This window comes from Podarcis melisellensis (genome assembly GCF_964234715.1).
Source record: "Podarcis melisellensis genome assembly, chromosome: 2".
NCBI classification, from domain to species: Eukaryota; Metazoa; Chordata; class Lepidosauria; order Squamata; family Lacertidae; genus Podarcis; species Podarcis melisellensis.
Genome location: NC_138529.1, coordinates 71754221 through 71767052, shown reverse-complemented (window position 1 = coordinate 71767052; position 12832 = coordinate 71754221). Strand labels below are relative to the sequence as shown.

At 43.1% G+C, this 12832-nt stretch overlaps 1 protein-coding gene across 9 annotated transcripts in view; it reads right to left on the bottom strand.

The window, feature by feature from the left end:
* DOCK3 (dedicator of cytokinesis 3) overlaps nucleotides 1-12832 on the bottom strand; it is a 147936-nt gene that overhangs the window by 4963 nt on the left and 130141 nt on the right. For 5 of the 9 annotated variants that reach the window (XM_081900198.1, XM_081900196.1, XM_081900192.1 and 2 more), the window contains 4 exons: nucleotides 9617-9735; nucleotides 8597-8684; nucleotides 1957-2079; nucleotides 1209-1291 (listed from right to left, as the gene is read on the bottom strand). In XM_081900198.1, the coding sequence (XP_081756324.1) occupies nucleotides 1209-1291; nucleotides 1957-2079; nucleotides 8597-8684; nucleotides 9617-9735 (413 nt within the window). The remainder of the gene's footprint in view (nucleotides 1-1208; nucleotides 1292-1956; nucleotides 2080-8596; nucleotides 8685-9616; nucleotides 9736-12832) is intronic. The other 4 variants (XM_081900191.1, XM_081900197.1, XM_081900195.1 and 1 more) reach the window with 2 other exon arrangements.

Genomic DNA, 12832 nt, shown 5'->3' with positions numbered 1-12832 from the left:
GTATACTCAGATATTCCAAAATCAAAGCACTTACTAAACATATACTTCCAAAGTTAATTTTAATTTGCAGCAACAATGCAATTTAGAACAGATTTTCAACCCCTATCCATATTGTGCAGCTGAGCTCTCTATCATTACTATTTCACATAGTAAGAGCAGGATGAATATTTTGAGTATTAATGCATGTACATAGCAACAGATTTTACAGGTACCACGTGCCGCTCCATGTCCACTTTTAACTTTTAGTACTGGGGTTTGCAAGAGGCTACTTTTCTTCTCACTTCTGCCCTTCTAAAACCTGTGCTGTGCTATAGTACTAAAGGGCTCAGGATTGAGGCTGGTTGCTGTTCTGTTACTGTATATAGCTGCCGGATGTAAGGTGAACAGTGTGGGAGGACAACTTCAAAGAGCACATCCTGCCAATCAGAAGCTTTCCTCCGGAATACAATAGCTGTTGGGGAATTAAGGAGGCCAATTCCTTCTGTTTTCATTTCCCCACCCTTACCTCCAGACACTTTAACTGCCCTCAACCATAGACCAACCTGCACATTCTGCCAGTTTCCTGAAATCCCTGAAAATGGGGTGGATGAGCAAAATTTCCTCAGAGTTTTCAAGCAGTAGCTGAGGCCTCCCAATGCTTCTTTAACTTAAAAAAAACAAACCCTTTTGAGTACTCATAGCTGTGTGAATTAAGACCATATTTCTTTGGGGATGGACCATTCTCAAAGCAGCAAGAAGAGTGCTTTGAAAGTGCAATTCCTGCTGGCACAGATGTGGTTTCAAAGCACTCTGTTCTCCCTGTTTGAGCAGGTACAGAAGAGTGCTTGGAAAGGGTGGCTCTGGATGGATCTACGCTTTCAAATGAGACCCATGCTTAAATAGGAAGAGCATTTTGAAAGTCAATCAGGGAAAGTGCTTTGAAAAGGCTCCCCTTGCTGCTTTCAGAGTACCCTAACTCTCAGGAAATGCGGGCTTACCACACACTGCTATAACAGCTTGAGGATCTTTTAACTGTTTTAAATAAGCAAGCAGGAGAAACACCCTTTCCCACCTCATCAAGTTTAGCAAGGTGATAAATCTCCCGGTAATATCACAGGGCGTACAGTAGAGTAAATCAGTATAAATAAACAAAGAGGTGGATTACAGAATTGCTCTCAGTATGCTGGCTGAATCAGAGGGTGGTTCTGCAATTTGAGATATAGTTTTACCTTACGTAGCGTCCGTGCAGGCAGTGCTGGGGGGGCATCATTAAGATGGTGATGGAAGGCATCAAAATGCAGCGAGTAGTGACCTTAAATGAGATAAATGGAAAAAGTTATCTGCGAGCAGTAAGTCAGAAATAGCATTTCCAACTCTTAAATGTCCTGTGATGCTAGTTAGACAGATATGTCCTGATAGTGCAGTGTCAGTTTCCTAGAAACCAATTATTTTACATGGTAAATTGTAACTCAATGTACACAACAACAAACAGCAAATGAAGGCAGCAACACAGTGTAACACACACAGTTATCATATCAAGGCTCCCGTGGCAAGACAACAGGCTCTTTAGCATTAAATATCTGAAACCTTAATTTATCTTCAATAACTGGAGCTCAATGTTTTATTTGTTAAACCTAGGCTGCAATTGTAGTAAGTCCCATTGAACTCAATGTGACTTACTTCACTTCTGAGTAAACATGCATGTAATTGTACTGTACAGCTTTTAGCAAGACACTGGGCTAGTGTACATCACTCTTAAGCCCAATTCCAGTCTCAAAGCACATTTAGAGTACTGCTTTTTTTTGGTTTTTTAAAGATTTATGAAATCATCAGCCAAGAGAGTTGGTGTAGCCTTCTCTTCCTTTTACTCCTTCTTCATTTTTCAGAAGGCAAACAGGTGGCATTGTTTGCTTTCACATGGTTTAACTGGGCATTTGTGCAGGATTTCTTCTGCAGACCTACTGGCCATTTCCTTACCATGGGGCAGGCTTCGGGGAGGTACTGGTGGGGCCAGGATGCTCCCAACATGAGTAGACAGGAATGGCAAGGCCTCTCTGGTTCCGCTGTCCAGACTCCAGCTGCTTGGTGCTGCTGGAACAGCTGAAGGATGGAAACAGATTGAATTTGGGTAATGCTGCAATATTTGATGGGACTGAAGGCTGACTTTTAAAACTCACTGAATCAAGTGAGTTTTGGGACTGGCCCCAAGCTGTTAGGTTATGTCCTGCTCTGAAGGCAGCGAGTGGTAAGAGAACTGTGCACTTCTTGATCACGAGAAAATACGAGTTGTACCTACCTGAAGTGTAGTTTTTCCATTTCCTAGTGAAAGGTCAGCAGAGTGGGGCGATGGCTCCACCTAGTGGTCACAAGGCAAACAGCAACATTTTGGGAGGTAGGACTCCCAGCATGCAGACTCGCCAAGCTCGACAGCCAGGAGTGTAAGAATAGAAAGAAGAAAAAAACATGCTACCTCCTAATGACAATGTGACTGTGCTAATGACAAGAATCCTGCAGCCAAACCAACTAGGGCAGGGTCTGCTGGCCTTTCATCAAGAAATGGAAAGCTACCTTTCAGGTAGGTACAACTGTACTTTCCCCCATTTCCAGTGAAAGGGTCAGCAGGACACACAGCAGCTAATCTTTCTAAGGAGAGAGTGCAGCTTCATAGCGGGAGGACCTGTTGCAGAGCCCTTCTGCCCAAAGCTGCGTCTGAGGGTGCGTAGGCATCCAGGTGGCAGTGCTTGAAGGTCCTGGGTGCTGCCCAAGTAGCTGCCCTGCAGGTCTCCTGTAGAAAAGCAGGAGAGGAAAACATAGCCCTGGCTGCTGTGGCTTTTGTGGAGTGAGCCATGGGGTGCTGAAGACCACTGCACCTCTTAGGCCAGCGCTATACATGCCCTGATCCACCTAGAAAGGGTAGAAGAGGACATCTTCCTGCCTGCTGAGGGTGGGTGGAAGGATACAAACAGGGTTTCAGTTAGCCTATGGGCTTTAGTTCCACCAGTGTAAATCTTCAGGGTTCTGCAGATGTCCAGGGAATGTCAGGCCTTTTCCAGAGGATGGAGTAGGGATGGACAGAAGGAGAGAAGCACCATCTCCTTCCGGAGATGGAATCTGCAGGAGACACTTGGGGGTCTCAGTCCTTAGCACTACTCTGCTTCTATGGAAGACACAGAGGTGTTTGGCAACAGAAAGAGCATTCAACTTGGAGACTCTGCAGGCTGAGGTGATTGTGATGAGGAAGACCATTTTCAAAGAAAGGAGCCACCTTGCTGAGAGGTTAAAAAAAAGAGGGTGTTGAAGCACAGAGAGAACCCTGTGAAGCTCCCTGGAGGCGAATCTATGGAAAGTCAGAGGGCATTTAAGAGATGCTCCCTGGGGAAAGTGTTTCAGGAGTGGGTGAGAGGAGAAGGAAGGGGAGTGCAGCCTTGAGAGAATGGAGGAGACCACCGCTGCCTGTTGTTTTAGCACACTGGGCTTCAGGCCTTTTCTCTGGTCATCTTGAAGGAATTCTAAGATGGTAGATACCAGGGTTATTGACTTTACACCCTTCAGTAGAGCACCTCAGGAGGAAAGATTTCCAGGTGAATTGGTAGATATGTAGAGTCAAAGACTTTCCGCAGTACAGCAGAATATCTATGATGTCTGGAGTGAGATCCATCTGTCAGCCATCTCTGGTCAGAAACCATGCAGTCAGATGCAACCAGGCAGGATCTGGGTGAAGGATCAGACCTTGAACTAGCATGTCCAGTAGTTGGGGGAGTCGCCACAGAGAGGAGAGTGCTAGGCTCAGTACCTGCGGAAACCAAGGACAATGTGGCCAGAACCGAGTGATGAGGGGCACTCTTGCCTTTTCTTCCCTGATTTTCCTGAGGACCCATGGGAGTATGGGAGTTGGAGGGAAAGCATAGAGTTGACCCTGTGGCCAGGGGGAGAGCAGAGTGCTCCAGGCCTGATGGGGTGTGAAACCTGGTGAAGAATTGTGGAAGTTGGCAATCCCTATTAGATATAGAGAGATTGATTTTGCATTGGCTGAAGCTTTGCTGGAGTAGTTGGAAAACAAGTGGGGCTTCAGGCTCCACTCTGCCTGGTTTGTCCGAGTGTTCTTAAGTCCGTATATGTGTTCAGTAGTTGTGACTGATTGAATCTTGATCCCTGCCTAGTCCAGGAGGAGGGTTGTTTCTTGCTGCAGATTCGGGGATCAAGCTGAACCTTGCCTGTTGATGTTTCATTTGGCTTTGGTATTGTTTGTCCAGATGTACATACATGTTCCAGAGAGAGAGATGTTGTGCAAGGTGCAGAAGGGCTACGTGGGTGGCTCAAAGCTCCAGCCAGTTGATGCTCATGGAGGATTCTGCTGCAGACCACTGGCCCTGGACTGAGAGATCCCTGCAATGTGCCCCAACAGATGAGTCTGGCATCTGAAGGTATTATCATTTGCTGGGAGTCCTGGAATGGGGAGTCCCTCCTCAAGATGACTAGGTCAGTTCACCATTGCAGGCTGTGATGGAGCTGGGGTGACAGCCTGATGTGAAGGCGCCTGCTGAGGGCAATGTTTTTCGGAAATGGCAGTAGGGCCCACTGGAGGGGCCAAGCATGGTGCTTCACCCAAGGAGTTGCTGAGACGCAGAGGCCAAGGACATGTGCCACCACCATTATATTGGCGTGAATGAGGGCTAAGAAGAGAAGAAGAGGAGTTTGGATTTGATATCCCGCCTTTCACTCCTTTTAAGGAGTCTCAAAGCGGCTAACATTCTCCTTTCCCTTCCTCCCCCACAACAAACACTCTGTGAGGTGAGTGGGGCTGAGAGACTTCAGAGAAGTGTGACTAGCCCAAGGTCACCCAGCAGCTGCATGTGGAGGAGCGGAGACGCGAACCCGGTTCCCCAGATTACGAGACTACCGCTCTTAAGCACTACACCACACTGGCTAAGGCTGTACTGCAGATTTGCTTTCTGAAATCTTTCCAGGGCTAAGGAGATGAGGCTTTTGGTGGTGTACAAGAGTTCTCCAAAATGTATTAGGTGATAAGTTGGGGAGATACGGCTTTTTTTTTTTAACTGACCAGGAACTCGTCAGTAGTTCTAAAAGGACTGATTGTAGAAATGTGGAGAACGGTGCCTATTCTGCCGCTTGTTGTCCGTCTTGTATGCTAGCAATACCTTCCACTTGTCATCTAGACTAAGATGTCCTTTAGGGCATCCTCCCTGAGAAGCTTGCCTCCTGCATATGACGCGATGGAGAGGCTGACATAAGAGTGTCTACATCCCAGTGTTTGAGCATTAAGTGCATCTGGTGACCACATCTGCTACAAGGGCTCAAGAAGCACATTGAGAGGTATCCATAGTAGCATCTGCTATGAAGGCAGCTGAGCAATGGATTTTTAGTAGGGTTTGACATGTGCAACTTGTATCCTGGTTTGATGGGTCTAAGAGCTCATCTAAGAGCTTATCTTACAGATGTTTAGATAAAAACAGAGGCTGTTCGTGCTGCTCTAATGGGCAGGGTGGGGGCTTCATGTGTTTTATGGATTGCATAGTTCAATCTGCATTCAGTGGTGTCCTTTAATTGTGAATCCCCACCTCTGGGAAGTAGATTTTCAGAAACTAAGAGAGAAATAGGACAATACATGCTAGGGGTTTTAAGGGAGTCAGTGAATTCAGTTTCCAAGGTGTAAAATGTATTCACAATAGGTACAGCTTTTTATATTTTGGGGAATTCCCCCATTCTGCCTTAGCAGCCTTCTTTAAAGGAGCAATCACCACAACTCCTTCAGGGGAGTGTAGGGAAACAAAGGGGAACATGGCCACAGGGAAAGAGGACTATTATTAACTCCTAATTTTTTCCTTTTCTGTCACAGAAGAAATTCAGAGAGAAAACCTGAAAGATCAGCGAGAGCAGTAGCGACCAATGGCAGGAGCAGAACTGGATTCTTGCTGGGAGTCCTATCTCCCAAAAGGTTGCTGTCTGCCTTGTAACCACTAGGTGGAGCAATCAACTTACTCTGCTGACCTTTCACTGGAAATGGGAAAGCAGTTTAGATAGATTAGCCTTATTAGGAGACCAAGAAGATATATTTTAGACTACAGATTTTTTTTAAAAAAAAAGCAGGATGAAGGAAGCAGTAACAAAGAACAAGGAACAGACATTTCAGTATGCAGAACAGAGCCTGTTACTGTGCCGCGATGACCAAGATGAGGTAAGTTTGTTTTCCTCTGGTCCCAAACCTTTTTTTAAAACAAAAAACAAAACAAAATTCCTTATACATTAATGAGACAAAACAAGTAGAAAAGAGTTGCATTTTCCTGATAAAGTTAACACACTTATAAAATTCATGGTAGCAGTCCAACAGAAAATAAGAGGCTTAAAAAAAAACTATAGCAATGAAAACAATCACCAAGACTTTGCCCAGACCTTTCCTTAACATTGATCTTACTGACAAACATCAAACAGAATCTCACCCACAGGGGAGTTCTGACACAAGACTTGGCAAAAAGTATACATCAGCCTTGGTTGTAGAGGAGAATGCTGTGGATTATAGTTTATGTGGGGCCTATAACCCCCACAATGAATTAATTATGTTTCCCATCCCAGCATTCACCTTGTTATGAAGCTACCATTCACTATTTGTTTAACAAACCTTCTTATTCTGTTCTCACTGAGAACCTAAATCCACAGTTTTTGAGTCAGGCATCATTTTCACTCAGCCTATACGTACAGACTTCCTGCTGCTGCCACTGGATGAGCAAGTTGTATGCATGCTTTGAAACTGCTCTAAACTGATCACTATCTATCTGAAGGTCACCACCTGTATAGTATACACATGAAAACCAGAAACAAAACATGGAATATCTTAACTGATGGCAAATTCGATACCCTCCTCCCTGCTGTGTCTATCGTATTTTAGACTAAAATGCTTGGAAAACCTAATGTGCAATTCTGATATTGGATGGTTTATCCCAAATAAAGGCTTAGCTCATGCTTAAACTATCTTTGAAAGTCCCTGCTGTCCTGTGGTGGCCAAACCATCGGCTGCAGAGTTTGTCTTCAGTGATTAGATTCATCAGCAGAGAGGCTATAATTGAAAAGATTTTGCTTTAAGGTGTTCAATGTCACTCTACTGTCAAGAAAAATCAGTGTTAAAAAGGGAAAGTGACAGGTCTCCAGGTTTACCCAAACATGTGCTTTCAGCCGGTTAGGGAGAGCATTCCAAGCATCTTCAGCTGTATATGTTGTGCAGTTGATATATACACCAACTCCCCTTCCAATAGCCTATGGCAGGGATGTCCAAGTCGATTGTGATCTATTGGTAGATCCTTGTGAGGTTTCGGTAGATCGCGGTCGATCTCTGGCTCCCTTTCCTTAGTGTCCCTAAAACTGACTCCTGCTCTGCCCCGCCGCACTGCCCTTCATTGTTTGATCTCTGGAAGGGAAGACAGAGCTTTCTCTGTGCTGCTGTTTTCATCCATAGCGATCTTTTTGTGAGTGACTTTACCCCTTTGTCCCTTGCCCTTAACCCTCACAAAAATGGAACCTTTCCCTCCAAAAAAGCTGTTTTTTAACCACTAAAAATGGGGCCTTTCTCCTCCCTAAAAAAAGTTCAACAATTTAGAGCTGACTCAGATCACTGCCAGTTTTTAATTCTGAAAGTAGATTGCCGTCTCTTGAGAGCCGGCCACCCCTGGCCTATGGATTACTGACCTTTCCAAAGTGCTGCTTCATAACTGAAATTTTCCCTTTATGTAGCTAATCTCTATGCAGGAAGGAGATTGTCATATTTGAAACATGACTCACAAATGTATATATTCTGCTAGGAGTATATATGGATTGGGTAGTTGCTGTGTGATTAACTGCTTGTTCTAAATACACATGGTTTTAAGAGATTATAGTGATAAGAACACTTTGAATGAACATAAAATGAGACAATAACATTAATTAATTAATAGTATTTAACAAAAAATTATATACTGCTTGACTGCAACAAAACCTCTAAGGGCTGACAAGAAATATTAAAATTATCAGCAAAGTAGTTAAAAACAAGTAATTAAAACATTTTAAAAATAATTTATTTATTTATTTATTTGATTTACTGAATTTATATACCGCCCTATACCCGGAGGTCTCAGGGCGGGTCATAGAATTTAAACCAGCAGCAAACTAAAAAAAAAAAAGGGTTGAAAACAATTTATTCAATATATGTACATCTGGATAGGTTTAGCTTAACAAAAAAGTTTTAAGCAGGCATCAGAAAGAACACAGCTAAGCCACCAATCAACCTGATGTAAATTGGCAGGGAGTGCAAAAGTTTAGGTCCTGCTGTGCTAAAAAAGCAATTTCTTACAAGTTCTGCAAGTGGGTCAAGAGAGGTCAAGTGGGTACATATGAAGTAAGGAGATCCTGTAAATAAAACTGGCTTCCAAGTGATTAGGGCTTTATAGGCCAATACTAGCACCTTGAACTTCACCCACTAATGCAGATCTCTGAGTAGAGTCTTGCTCATGTCAGCAACCATGCTACAGCATTCAGCGCTAGCTGTAGATTGTGGATCCAGCAAAGCAGCAAAAAGCAATGCCTGAAATAAGTGTCATAAGTAAATAATATAAAATAGGGCACGGAATACCTTTTTCAGCAACAGAAAGGTTAGGATCGCTGCAGGGTTTGCACGGTCCAATCACTTGCTGGAGCAAGGCTCGCTGGAAGTTTGGGTGCTAAGAGAGAAGAAAGGCAACAAATACTTGCACTTCTTAAACAACAGTTTGTAACTATGCTGTTTGATATCTCCAATAAGATTCACAAGATATCTGATTGTTTACATTTGTTTTATGTTATAACGGCAATCTCTGTGCCTATGTTATTATGACTATATAATAATAATTTGAATGAAGGCAGAATAATTTTTTTACCATAAATATCATGCTCTAGGGAGAGTAAGGAGGGCATTGGAGAACTTTCCAGTTAAGCCCCCTCCACCTGTAAGAGACAGGGGTTGGGGTATAACTTGATTCCTCTGCTGGAAGGACCTCCCAAGACTGAGACTGGACTGGAATGAGCAGGAACACCCTCCAACCCCCCCAAAGTGACTGCTCTACAGATCTCCCTGAGAGGAGCACATGCTCAGGGTGCAGAAGCTGCAATTTCTTTTATTGAATTTGCTCAGGAAGCTGACAGGTACAATGATAGAGGTGCTGGTCAAAGGCATGGCCTGTCTGCCCTCAGTTATTGTCAATAAGTTTTGCCTGGGATTTTTAGTGCATTATGACTAGGGTAATCCCAGCCTTGCCAGCCCTGTGTGCTGAGGCCTGCTGTTTGAAATGTCCACCAGCTGGCTACTCTGCTACTCCTTTGGCCAGGAATCACTAAAGCCATCTCCCTTCCTGACTCACCTCACCCACATGAATCCTAGCTATGGGATTCAGAACCCCTTTCTTTCCCCCCGCTCTCTTTTTCTGAAGGGAAGACAGACAGGAAAGGTGGGCTAGCTGACTGGGGACAGTTATCCTGCCAAGTAAGGTAACCTGCAAGTTCCTCCTTTCCGTTAGTTTCCATTTCCAAAACATTTGTCCTTTCCTGTCCAGAAAATGGATCTGTTTGCTAATTTCATGTCCTGGCACAGAAAAAACGGCAATACTGAAATCGTTACCTGTCCATTTTCCATGATAGCTGCAGGGTACATGGCACTGCTAGGTCGGTCTCGGTGCATCGGTAATAACATCATCAGCTCCCGATTATGACGATACTTATCTGGTAGAGAGGGAGAGCCTGTAAACAAGTGAGAACAATCACGTACACATGACAAAACACAACAGAGATGCTCTTTGGCCCAGTCCCCTAGTCTTCCTAAGATGAGTCACAACTATGAAACATAACATTTTAGCGTACAATGGAAATGAGCTTAACTGGCACACAGGAATCACTGCTCTAGTGTTCAGTGCATAACAAAAACAGCAACACAGACAAGCTGCTGGGTCTGTAGCATACCGCTTAGCAGGTCAATGAATGCATTCTGAAAGCCCCATGTTACCAAAATAAAACGGCCTTTGGTAGATCCATTCTTACACTGCTGGTGTAAGAACATAAGAAGTGTGCTTCCACAAACTGTGTAATTAACAAGCAGTTATGCTTAGTATGAGAATATGAGAACACAGAGCTTCTCAATATATCTCTATCCCATAAGGGTTTTGATTCCTATTGACATATATTGCCATTTTGATGAATGTTTGTTTGGGCACTGCATAGTGTATCAGTGCATTATGATCTTTGATGGGGGAAATCCTACTCATTATGGTACTGGTTGAAATGCACAGCTGCCTAAGGTAATGATAACAATGGAAACTATCTCCCCTACTGGATGCATTAATGTGCAGAATCTGATGCACATGGTCCCCTCTGCAAACTTTCTATGACCACACAAATAATATCTGACCACACACAAATAATATTAAACACAAGGGTTATTTCAAGTTGGTACAGATTTCACATGAACGGAAGCATGGCATGCAGGTCATAGACTGAGATTTAGCACAAAAGGAAGAAACAATATAGTTAGCAGTTCAGGAGAAACTTTCACACTTTCTAGAGTTTCCCTCAAGTTATTAAGCTCAAATAAATTCAAACTCCACTGTATGATTAAGTGTTTTCACCACAAACACAGAACACAAATAATCTGACCATCCTATCATTCACAATGTTCATTTAGGTAAGCATTAATGTTTTATACTGTCTCTTTTGCTCACATACATATCACGATAGTCCTACTTCTGCATCACAAAATATAAAATACAGATCTTTTAGGAGCACCAGTATATGTATTATGGCACAAAGCACATTGCTGATTTCCCCCTTTTAAAATATATTCCTCAATTTATCCTAGAAATACACAGGAAGCTGTTGAGTACCATCAATTTGGAAAAACACATGAAAACAATACCTTTGCTGCTCATCTAACATGGTTGACAACAGTTGTTTCCTGAAAGCTTTTCTATTAATTATGTGACTTCAAGTCATCAACAGAGGGCAGTATTTGTCAAAAGCTCCTTTTAAAAGTTAAAGAAAATCGTGTAAAATGCACGTTACTTATTTGTAACTGTCGGATCTTTGGAAATTCTACCTGTTCAGCCAAGCTTGTCGGAATAGTATCTTGGTAGACAAAAAGTCATACACCCACTCTTTTTTGTTTGTTTATTAATATGTCTATCTGCAGGTAGGGTATCATGGTGGTGGCTGTGTTTGTTGTTTCATTCAGGTGCTTATGGACAACTTCAAAATATGCAACTGACCTGCTGAAAGCCCATTAGTCTAGTGCTTCTTTACACAATGCATACATGTGCACATCCGAAGTGTGTATTTCAGATGACATGCTTACAGCAAACATGCAGCAAAAGAGCAGCAGTCCCACATTTGGAATGGTGTGCTCTGCCTTTGAAGTAAAGTGGTACCTTGATACTCAAACGCCGAAAACCCACCATTTCCCTGCACCAGTGGGCAATCAGATTCCCTAAAAAGTCCAAAAGGAGGACACGAGAACAAGAACCTTCCCTTATTTGTCCCTCAAAACTTAATAACTGGAAGTATATGGTCTCTCTACTGAGGAACAGTGAGTCTACTCCTCCCTAACCACAGATGTGCTAAAAAGGATACTAGACTGACTGTGAGTTGTCCATCCAGTGGTCCTTCTATTCACAAAAGGTGATTTGATCCCTCAAAGACTTCCATGCATAGAATGGGGAGGGAGGTAATTCCCCTAAATGTCCCCTTTCCCTTGCAGCCCCCATATCATGTCCTGCACTGTTCAAGTGTGTACCCTAAGCACCTAGAGCAGACTGGAAGGGAGCACTGGGAGTGGAAGAGGAAATAAGAAAAAAATCCCCTCCCTCCTTTACGTTCTTGGAAATTCCCACTGGATCAAACAGCTTTCTGTAAATGTAAGGACAGCACTGGATACAATCCACTGTGTTTTCATTTATTAAGAGAAGGCTTTGAGTGATGCAGCTGTGCAATCACAGTTCTTCTCAAAAGTCTTGCAGGAGAATAACACGAAACCTTTCACAAGAGCAAGATCTGTTGCGGGATTACCACTCAAAATTGTACTTCAGTGTCACTGTTTGTAAAACCACGTTGTACCGGGGATGCCTATGATGTTCTTTGGTAATAATTTCCATCAGAACATATTACTCTCAACCTGAACTAATTTTTCAGAAGGGAAAACAAAGCGTATGGAGAACTGGCAAGTCTCATCACAGGGATCTTGAGGAAAGAAATGCAGTATAAATTACAACAAAGACTGAATTTTTTAGAGCTGCCTATTTGCATTGTGGGATGCTGGAGCCAATGGGATGGGCCAATGCCCTTGTCATGTGATGCTGTGACAATCCACTATCTCAGTCTAAATTCCCACTGCCCTGTCATGCAATGTAGGGGAAATGATGGTTTACTTTACAGCAGGAGTAGGGAACCTTTGGCTCCCCATATACTGTTGAACTACAACTTGCATGGCTTCCAGCAATATCTAGAGGGCCACAGGATCCTCACACCCACTTTACAGAGTGATATAAGAATTACTGCCATAATATTATATATGAATTACTTTAACTACTATGAAAAAGTGCCATATAAATACTAACTTTGAGTGGGGTAGTATGTTGGTCTGTCCACAAATTAAAGAACCAATCATAGAATCATAGAGTTGGAAGAGACCACAAGGGCCATCGAGTCCAACCCCCTGCCAAGCAGGAAAACACCATCAGAGCACTCCTGACATATGGTTGTCAAGCCTCTGCTTAAAGATACCAATCTTGTGGTATCTCATAAAAGTATTGTGAATTACTATAAATTCTAAAGTTGTAATCCAATGCACACT